At 40.7% G+C, this 10,983-nt stretch overlaps 1 protein-coding gene across 2 annotated transcripts in view; it reads right to left on the reverse strand.

Moving 5' to 3' along the window:
• LOC128999240 (kelch repeat and BTB domain-containing protein 3-like) overlaps nt 1–10,423 on the reverse strand; it is a 41,658-nt gene extending 31,235 nt beyond the window's left edge. For both annotated transcript variants that reach the window (XM_054425639.1, XM_054425638.1), the window contains exons 1-4: nt 10,108–10,423; nt 4,048–4,187; nt 3,340–3,547; nt 336–486 (exon numbers count right to left, since the gene is read on the reverse strand). In XM_054425639.1, coding sequence (XP_054281614.1) covers nt 336–486; nt 3,340–3,547; nt 4,048–4,187; nt 10,108–10,227 — 619 coding nt within the window. In that variant the 5' untranslated portion in view covers nt 10,228–10,423. The remainder of the gene's footprint in view (nt 1–335; nt 487–3,339; nt 3,548–4,047; nt 4,188–10,107) is intronic.
• Nucleotides 10,424–10,983: the final 560 nt, after the last annotated feature.

Raw genomic sequence — 10,983 nt, forward strand, 5'->3', positions numbered from 1 at the left:
TATACCAGTTTTGTAAACTTTCACTGTGTTATACGTCTTTTTTACTATAACTGTACTTAACCTCCGTATTATCCGAGTTTTCCAGTTATCCGAAGTAGTCCCGGTCCTAATTACCTCGGATAATCGGGAGTCTACTATAAATAAAAAACGCATCATTACTGTACAGTCATAATGATACATTTGTTCTAATTGTGTGATGTAATTTGAATGCACATACGGCTAATCTAAACAATTGAGTATTCCAAACAAGGTCAAGTCCTTCAGATAATTCATTATTTGGTTGTGTACTCAGACTCGGCTTAGGTGTGCATTTAAAGTAAAGATCAAAATCTTACCTCTGTGTTTTCCCCATTTAATCGCTGCTCTCCACAATTCTATTTCGGGAACTGCAAGTTCATCCTGTTCCAAAATCTTGAGAAACCCGTCAGAATTCATGGACAAAAAATCTGGGCTTGCTAACACTTGATCCGTCTCAAACCTCAAAATCTATCAAAGAACAAACTGTGCATTAGTTCACAAAAAATGTATAAACAATATTTAAATTTTTTTATCATCTAAGATAAGTTACAAAAAGTTGTTACTTTACCTATCATAGGTGAGAATATATTTAGGCCTATATTTATTTAATCCATCGGACAAAGCAGCTCTATTTTACAGGGACTATCGGTAGATCTGCAAACTATGAGATAGAATAGTATTTCGGTTGTAAAGAATTTTCTGTAATATAAAATTGCTAAGTCATACAAATTAGTGTTGCATAGGGACAAATTCCCAGATAATTTTCCCATTGTTGCTTATAATTTTAGCAGTTGCTAAAAATTAAATAATTCGTTTAGTTATTTTAATTTCATGGCTATGACAAAAATAGGCTACTTATATGCCAGGGTTAGTAGACCTGGTCTGCATCAGAAGGCTGAAGGAAATATTGCTCCTGCATTACAGCAGTTTCAGACTTTGCAGTGATGTTTGGTTTTATTGTGTGTGTGTTCCTGTATCTCTTACTTCTTCAAATACGCTTGTAGTGGTAATTCAATGTGGGGAAACTTCAAGGACTCAACATCTAGGAGATCGTGCCGTAACCTGAATACCCCCGCTGAGCAAACCTGTAGACTAAGCATATTTCCATTTCCCTGATTGGAATGTCTCCTTTAAAATATCACATTCATTGCTTATTTAAATATAATTAATTTAACGAGGACTAAGGTTTGCTGCAACAGGGAGGTTTAAAAGTGTGTTTTTTTTTGTTTTTTTTAGAATGTGAATAGTTTAGTAAGAAATAAATCCATTTTCCAAATTTAATTAAAATACGTTCATAAACAAGCAAGCTATAACAGTTTCCTTATTGTAACATGGGAATTTTAAATTTACAATTTTTTGGAAATTTCTACGTAAACGTAACCATTAGGATCATAATAACGCTTCAATATAATAAATTATTTGTTTTCTTAAGCTCTACAAAATAGTTTGAAAAGAAATTGAAAAATTTTATTTTATTTTTGGGTAAAAAATGGTAAAACCAATTTTTACCCCATAAACCGTCTTTCCCATAGTCCGATCATGCTGGTTCGCGAACTCGTTCAAATAAATGTAGGTTTACACGTTTATACCAAATTTCATAAAAATCGGATAATTTTTGCTCAAGTTAATGGGTTAACAGACACATATATATATATACTAGCACAGTACCCGTTCTTTGTACGGCGTTGGCGTATAAGTATAAAATGCTTGGCATAAGTATAAGTATAATTACTTGGCTTTGCGTTTGCAATGGGAGAGGACATGGTTCAAGAAAATTTGGTTCTTTTAATTTACGGTAAGCTATAGTATAGCATAGCACATCTACTCTAGCCATAATGTTCTACCACTGCAACTAAACAATAGATAAAGTAATGTTTTCATTGTATATCACAGCTTTTTGTTGCTAGTTGGTTCAAATTTTAAAAAAGTTTAATAGTGCTGCACCCTGTTGGTAAACCTTATAATTTTTTTACGCTATTTATTATCATAGAACCAAATTGTGCAGTTGAAACAGCTGACAAAATTCTTTTATTCCTTTTAAATATGATTACTCATAAGGTTAACATGGGAAACTCCAGAGCCACTGGGGCAGAGCCCGAAAGAACTTTTGAGAAAAGAATGCGTATATATTTTAATCTGGAATGTGAGTTATCATCACACCAAATGTCAGCCCGATCCGACCAGTATTTTTCGCGTTTACTTGTCACAAACATACATCCAAACTTTCTCATTTATATTATTAGTAGGATATATATATATATATATATCTAATATATAAAATTCTCGTGTCACAGTGTTTGTCTGCAAACTCCTCCGGAACGACTTCACCGATCGTTATGAAATTTGGTGTGTAAATTCTGTAGGTATGCGAATCAGACGTAAACTATTTCCCGTTTCAAAATTCTTAAAAGGGCTCCGCCCCAGTGGCTCTGGAGTTTCCCATGTTAACCTTATGAGAAATGGAATTAATGAATCTTAACAGCTGTTTCAATTAAACAAGTTGGTTCTGTTCTATGATGTTCAATAGCATTAAAGTTACAAGGATTACCAACAGGGTGCAGCACTATTATTTCTTTTACATTTATGACAACAGCTAATTTGCAACCAAAAGGTGAGTGAGCGTAGCGAACGAACTTCAACCTGGAGGCGAGTTAGCGTAGCGAACGAGCTAACCTGAAGGCAAGTGAGCGCAGCGAACGAGCTCCAACCTAAAGGTGAGTGAGCGTAGCGAACGAGCTCCAACCCAAAGGTGAGTGAGCGTAGCGAACGAACTTCAACCAGGACGTGATTGAGCGATGCAAACGAGATCATCTTGAAAATTAAACGTAACGGTACTTTCTTTCCATCGGTCTGTCTTAGGGGAAACCTATAACTTAGGCGATACGAAGTTCGCCGGGTCAGCTAGTATATATATATATATATATATATGAATTTGGACGGATGGTGATTTTGGCCTCTAGGGACCGTAAAACGAAAGAGTTAATTGGTAACAGGTCCAGGTCTTACCATGAGTACTACGGTATAGCTTATTCCCTATATGGGAAATTTGCTAAAATGAACAAAAAGCTCTGTTGCAACCAAGACAATATATGCGTTCAGCTGCTTCAGGCATACTTCACAGCATCTAATTTTTAATTTCTACGTAGGTACTGTTGGCAGCGGGGTTTGTTGGTTTGAGGAGGGCTGCTTGTAACACTCAAACTAACCTTGGTAATGGCAGAGTCCAACTCCAGATGAGTGTAAAAGATAGGGTTATTCTTTAGGGAACATATGTTGTCTTTGTTCAAAAGCGTTGCAGTCTAGTAAAACACTCAAACTAACCTTGGTAATGGCAGAGTCCAACTCCAGATGAGTGTAACACGCAGGGTTATTCATCAAGGAACAAATGTTGTCTTTGTTCAAAAGAGTCATCAGTCTAGCAGCCAGGCTGTCTTTCAAAGGTTTCATCAAATACTTCTCCGCAACATACAGTAAATCATCAGCCTCATCAAAACCCATTGTAGCAGTAGTATCATAACCATAAACATATCTGAAATAAGTTGAAATTGTGTGTAACTTACTTTTAATATTAGCAGATCATAAAACCATTGACTATGTAGTCAAAGATCTCAAAAGTAGTGCTAAATAGTCTTTCTTTTTGTAAAGGAATTTAATTTCATTTTTTATCCAAGTTATTTGTGCTCATAAAAGTTTTTTCTGCTTGAAAATGAAACGTCAGTTTCGAAACTAGTCGCTAAAAAGACTAACCTTGGATTGACGACATAAAGGTACGTAACTTATTTTATATTGTCTTCAATCCTGGAGGCAATGCTGAATAAACCAAGTTTAAGGTTAGAGTTTGTATTCATTCCTCCCGTTTGTCAATAGTGTAGCCTATAGACTCTGATGAATTTGGTGGAACGTTCATCTGTAAAAAATGGATTTTGGAGGGGTCGCAGCCTCCTTGACACCCCCTCCTCCCTAAGACCCCTGGTGATGTGGATGGATGGACATGGAATATGTTCTTTCAAATAAGTTCAAGAAACTCACCTCAACATTTCTTTGAAGGTGTCAGGATGAATGTCTTTGATAGGAACATCTTTCTTCTCAGCCAATTCACTGTCCTCTAATTCTAGTCTGAAAACTTCGCTGTGAGCCATCAACATCAACTTGACAGCTCCAATCCTTTCCTTAAAAAAGGTAAATTTGACATTGGTAATGTGCAATTAATTAGTAAATAAGAGTTGTAGTTTGGTATTTTTGACAGTACAAGCATAACACTGGTTTACATAGGCCTAGTGTGTTTCTGAACAGGATCTATTAACTTATTACATGTATTATTACCTATATTAATATAGGTATGTTAAGGATAAATACCCAAAACAAGTAACACCCGAGACTATCACCAACTGAGCTATGTATCGTCAACTGCCTCTTGCTACGGCAGGGTTGCCACCTTAGGTCAGGAAAAAATCGGTACATTGCCCCCTCCCTCCTGGATTAACATAGGCTTAAATACGGGCATAAGGTACCAAAATCGGGACTGTCCCGGCAGAATCGGGACGGGTGGCAGCCCTGTGCTACAGGTTAGTGTTCAACATTCATTAGGCGAACACACCCAATCCTGAAAAAACTAAGTTTAACAGGTTACATAACAATATCAAGTTCAAAATTGAAACAGAAAAAAATGCATTTCCTAGACACAACAATAAGTAGAAAAAGCTCAAAAGTACAGATAGCCTAGGAATTCACAGAAAAAGTACACAAACAGATCTATTACCCTTTAATACCAGAGGACTAAAACAACCAAAACGGCCAAAGAATGGCAGCCTTTTGAACCCTAGTTTAAGGACTTCTAAATTACAGCTTGGATAAAAAATAATATCAAAAAGAGAAGAACATAATCATGGGTGTCCATCCATATCGGCAAGAGGGGGCTTGAGCCCCCCCCCCCCTATGAGAACCAGGGTGACCATACAGACTGAGAATTCCGGGAAGTTTGCGTAAATTTGTTGAATCGAGAACTATGCAGGAATTTAAAAAATGCACTGGAAAACCATGTTTTAGTCTGCGATCAGGGTGAAATTTAGATCATCATCCGTGGTCACGGCGGAATCAACTTTCTGAGGTCACAGTACAATTTAAAAACATCTTCCGCGGTTACAGCTAGATCAAGAACAACTTAAGTAGTCACAGGTAATAATGAACGTATTCCAACGTCACTGTAAAATCAAGAACAATGAATAGAATTGAACAGCGTCGGCGGTCACGGCAAAATCGTGAACAGCTTCCTGTTGGGAAGTGGAGCAAAACCCAAGTCAGATTGTGGAGTAAAAACAAAAAAGCTAAACAATTCAAGTACTATGCCAGTGGCCATAGTACACACCACTTAACTCATAACTCATTGAACCAAAATAACAAATACAAAATTTGCATTGGTCATGTCAATTAATAGCGTAGAACTAAAATTAAAATAAACTTAATAGACAATGTTGCTTCAATAAAACTATACAAATTACTTCTTTCAACAAAAGAAACTAACTAACTAAGCCCATCAGCGACACAATCTCGAAAACTCTTGGCTAAAGCCGCGGTCACACTAGGCTGTTTAGCAGCCGCTACTAAACAGCCGCTGTTAATATTTCTGAATATTGCCAGCAAGCAGCCTAGTCTGACCCAGCACTAGCGGCTGGTAAATGCCAGCGGGCTGGTGTTTACCAGCCACAAACAGAAGTTGAACATGTTTAACTTTTGAGCGCTGCCTACCATCCGCTAGCAGTCACGTGATCTCCTCGCTGGCGCCAGACAGCCAATGTGAACCCCTAGTAGCTAACAAGCGGCTGGTGAATTAATATGCATCCAGTTTGTTTTGCAGTGTTGGTTGGGTTCTACTGTATTTTCTTTGTATTTTTGAGATTAGTGAACATGGTTGACAGTAACAAGTGGTCAGGTAGAGACATAATTACCTTTCTAGATACATTTTGAAATTATCCATGTCTGTGGGACGCGTCGACTGCAGACTATAATAACAGAAATGCAAAGGACTCGGCTTACAAAAAGTTAATCGAAAAACTCGAAGAACAAGGACTACAAGCTGAATTGGCCCCATTGAAAAAAAAATCAAAAGTTTAGGTGATACGTATCGCAATGAAGTATATAAAATGAAAAAGTCGATGAAGAGTGGTGCGGGAGCAGATGACGTCTCAAAACGTCACGACTCACACCAACAGATGACATGGTGAACACACTACATCACAGCTTTCAAGTCACCAGCAACAACTGTACTAGCGGCTAGTAGGTTTTAAATGTGAACCCTTCAGATCCAGCTGGCTGCTGGCGATATTGCCAGCAGCTAGTTAGTAGCGGCTGTTAAACAGCCTAGTGTGACCGCGGCTTAAGAGTATTTACTTTTTGATTTGCTTTTTAAAGCTGTTCAAGTCCGACTCCAGCTGAAGGGAGGGAGGGAGGAGGTTAAAAAGTTTAATGCCATTGTAATGAAAGTGTCTCATGAAAAATGTAGTTGAATGAGGTGGCAATTTAAGATGAGAACTGTTACGTAGTGAATAGGAATGTGTAAGTGAAGATTGGTATTGGTGTAAGTTTTTTTTTAAATGAGAATCAAAGTTTCCAAAATGTATATTGAGGGAAATGTTAAAATGTGTGATTAAATAAAGTATTGCCTGCAAGATGCTCTTCTTTTCAAACCAAAGACTAACTGCCCTCTTCTGGAGTCGGAAAAGGAAAGACGTTTTCCCACACTCACACCGCCACTGCGTATATCAGGTGTGGGAAAATCACTCCATAATATGCTGAAATTAGAACATCACTACATCACATTTTGCAAACTTAGAAAGTTGGCAGAGAAGAAAGATCCCGAAGCAATCCTTCTACACACAGTGTCAAGATAATGAAAGCACAGGTTTCTATCGAGCACCAATCCCAAGCTTGAATCCTAAGAACCTGATCAGTTGCCTTGAGCTCAAAATCATTCAAAAGGAAATTGTTTTTGTTTTTCCCTGCTTAACTTATAGAAAAATTTACAAATTCAGTTTTTCTGGCATTTAGACTCAATGAGTTGTCCTCGAACCCCTGCATCATGAAGCTCGCTTGCAAAAAGGCCTTTATTTCGAGTTCGTCGAAATTTTGATCAGAAACCGAGAGCGACGTATCATCAGCAAACAGACAAATGTTTCCAGAATTTACAATTGATGAAAGATCATTCACAAAGACAAGGAACAACACCGGACCGAGGACTGGCCCCTGAGGCACGCCACGAGCAGACTCGCAATGGGGTGAGCGGTAGGTATTCAGATATCCTAAGTCATCCACCGCCTGAATCATCACAAACGCAACGTTGCCAATTCTACCAGGCCGCGGCCTGTAGTTAAAGATGGCCGTGCATACCTTCTTATCGAGTTAAGTTATATACAAGATAAAATCCTCACTAATATGCGAATAGCTAGTTACTTATATTTTTTGTGGTAGAAGGAACTTCCCGCAAGGGGCCCACGCCCGCCAAGGGGGCGTGGGTATGTGGCCTAGCGACCACGCGGACCCTAGCTCTTCCAGAGGGGAGGAAATTTCCCGGTGTCTGAACAGGCAGGTCACAGTTATGGACGAATGGTAAGCGCCAGCCCCTTAGGGGGAGCCTCCAGTGACATTTCCTCCATTCAAGGTGGTGGGGTGTTTAGCTCTCAGTGATGCCGCTTTCGCCGCCTCTCCTCACCTACCTGTAACTGTGGTTGTGACTTGAGTTCTTCGTCCTCGTCCTGCTTGTTGTGTACGACTGACATTTTGCGAGGCATATCCTCGGCTCTGGAAGTAGCCTCGTCCTGGGAGGTGAAAAACCTAGCCCCCAAAGGGGAGGTAACTGCTCGGTGTTGGTATCGGCTTTTCAAGTAGGCCATAGTCATGGACGTCTGGTAAGCGCCAGCCCCTTAGGGGGAGCCTCCAGTGACATTCCTCCATCCAGGTTGGTGGGGTTTTAGCTCTCGGAGAGGTGGAAGTGCGCCATCAATCTCCCATCTACCTGTGACTATGGTTCTTTGGGCTTCGGCCTGCTTGCTTTGTGCGACCAACATTCTGTGTGGCAAATCCTCGACTTTGGAAGTAGCCTTTCCTGGAGGTGAAATTGGGCAAGTACCCGTTAACTCACAGGGACACTCTAGGGGAGCGTAACTTTCCGCAGTGTAAGGGCAACGGCTGGGTGCACTCCATCAGCCAATCCCTGTCTCTGAGACCGGAAGGTATGGTTATCTAGATTGGGGAGTTCTCCCTGGAACTTTAATTGAGCTAAGGGTGTCGCCACCTATGGTGGATAGGTTCATCCGGGTGGGACCCACTTCTATTCCTGCCTCCTTTTGGGAAACCTTGATGGCCTGGCAGTGATGTTGGGCTTGACGGGCAAACGAAGTAGATCGGGTGCTGGGTTCAAGTCCGCTAGGGGTGTTCAGGGATCTATCGCCTTGGTCACCTCTGGTTTACCAGCAACTGGGTAAGGCCTCGATCGGGTAGTGGTGTAAATAGGTGGTTGGGGTTCTCCCATCAGCTTGCTGGTGGTCCCCTTCTTCCTGGCTTTGATGGCGGGTTCCGCCCGTCAGGGATTGGATAGGTCCCGAGTGTTGCTTGCACTAAATGCGCCAGGGCATTCCACTATGGTCCTCCTGGGTTTTGTACCTGGGGGAACCCAAGTGGAGTGACGCTTAAACAAGTAGCTGGTATCCCTGGTTAGGATTGAGGGGCAACCCTCTCTCCGAAGGGTTGCTTCGGCAGCCGGTGAGCCTGATGACCTAAAGTCATCCACCCATGGTGTGCCAAAGGTCAGTGCGTACGCTTCGGCCTACATCATGGGGCCCGGTATGTTTAATTATAGGTACCGGGTTTGCAGTCAGGGAGCTTCTTGCTCTTATGACAAAACAAAATGAAAAAAAAAATGGAATGGTAGAAGGAACTAAGTTAGTACTGATTTTTATTGCTGGAGTGTTGGTTGCGCTGTCAGCTGTCACTTGTTAGTTGTCAGAGCTCAAGCGCCGATGATTAAGTTATAGCCTAAACTAAAGTCCACCAGTGCTAACCTTGTTTAAATTGTTGCAAATGGGGTAATTATTGTTTTCATTGTAACTCCAAAAAATTAGGCTGGTTCTGAAATGCACTGTGTTTAAAGCTCCAAAACTATGTTCATCACTTAGATTTTTATTATTAATTTCAAATTTCACTTCCTCGTTAGTCCTTATAAATAAAAAGTAATAACAATCAACTGGTAGTAGGCCTAGTAAAATGAATGTAAAATAGCCTATATGCCAAAAAAGATTTCCTGACAGAACGCCTAAAAAAATCGAAAATCCTAAACAAGCTCAAGCAAGTCATTAAAAAGTAGATTCCTCAAAAGTAATATCGATATTCAATATTGAAGATAACTTATCGATATTTGTATCCGATATTATCGTGATATCAATATTAGAGGCTGGAATCGTTATTGATATCTAATATCGATAGATTGCTGATATCGCAACAACCCTAAGTGTGGGATGTGAGTGGCGCAATCTTGTAGGCTTGTTAGTGACTAAGGCCAATATATTCCTTAGACACAGCTGTTAAATAATAGCCCATACAGCTAATGACAACTAAAGGGACTTACCAGTTTCGGGTACAGTTTCTTAACTGGGCTATGCTAACTACTTATTGATTGAAACTATCGAATTGAAAATGTTTATTAATAATCAGTAGCCTATTATTAAATATATCTATTGTAAAATAACCTATCTATCATAACCTAACCTAACCAACCAAACTTGCTGATGGTGAAAAAAACGCATGAATGTTTAGGCTACTTATCGAATCGATAGTTTCAATCGACATTAGCTTAGCCCAGTAAGAAACTGTGGTGGAATCCGAACCACATTTTTGCCTTAGGTAGGCCTATATAGGCTGAGTTGGTCCAATTCCAATTAGGCCTATCCAGGATAGTACTGCGGATAGTCCTAGTACTCACTCATCCTCACTCGCTAATCCACACCAGGGAGTATTGCAACCACAGGGCATGCCTCAGTATGCAAGTTAGGACTTATATCTGAGAAAAATCAAAAGAATTGATGGAAAAATTACACTTACAGGGTTTTTCTGGCCTTCTATCCTAACTGCAAAATAACAGTCAAATTTGGGTTTTGATGAAAATAAAAACTGAATAAAGTTGGGAACATGATGAACTGTTGCCATTGTTGTGCTGGGCATAGGCCAAGTAGTTGGGGTTATGTTATATTATCTGTGGCCAAGGCCAGGCCTATACAAGGAAAAGAAAGAACTACACTGAGTAAGACAAAAGACAACGGACAACATGAACATACGAATACACGATTTCATTTATAGGTTAGGTAAGAGGAGCTCCAGGAGAGGAGGTTTGGAGGTTACCCCCTTGGCCCTTAATAGCACAGTGGTTACGCCGGTGCCGGTCCGGTAGTGATGTGACGAGTTGAGTTGGCGAGTCGAGTTGACTCGAGTCAAGACCCGAGTCGAGTCAACTCGAGTCAACTCAATTCCAACTCGAGTTCTTTTACGAACTCGTACGGAGATTGCCGAAGCTACACGAACTCGTAACGTTACGAGTCCGTTTCGCAAAAGCCGAGTCAAGAAACCGAACTCATACGGAGAAAGCCGAACCTTAACGAACTCGGGACGTAACGAGTTGACTCGAGTTTACTCGCACTCGCTTTCGGCCAATAGCGTCACAGCTTTACGAGTCAACTCGCATAGATTCAACGCTATTGGCCGGTACCGAGTCGGCCGACTCGCAAAACTAACGAACTCGTACGGAGAATGCCGAACTCACACGAACTCGGAACGTCTCGAGTCGACTCGTAAAGCTGACACGCTATTGGCCGGTACCGAGTCGGCCGGGTCGCTGTCAATGCGCCACCACGTCAAACCGCCACCTCGGTGTTTTGGTCAGAGGCGTCAACCCGCCACCACAAAAAAACCAAGATGGTGGGT

The sequence above is a fragment of the Macrosteles quadrilineatus genome, unplaced genomic scaffold (genome assembly GCF_028750875.1).
Source record: "Macrosteles quadrilineatus isolate MER2022 unplaced genomic scaffold, UCM_ALF_1.0 Scaffold_8__2_contigs__length_117827958, whole genome shotgun sequence".
Lineage (NCBI taxonomy): Eukaryota > Metazoa > Arthropoda > Insecta > Hemiptera > Cicadellidae > Macrosteles > Macrosteles quadrilineatus.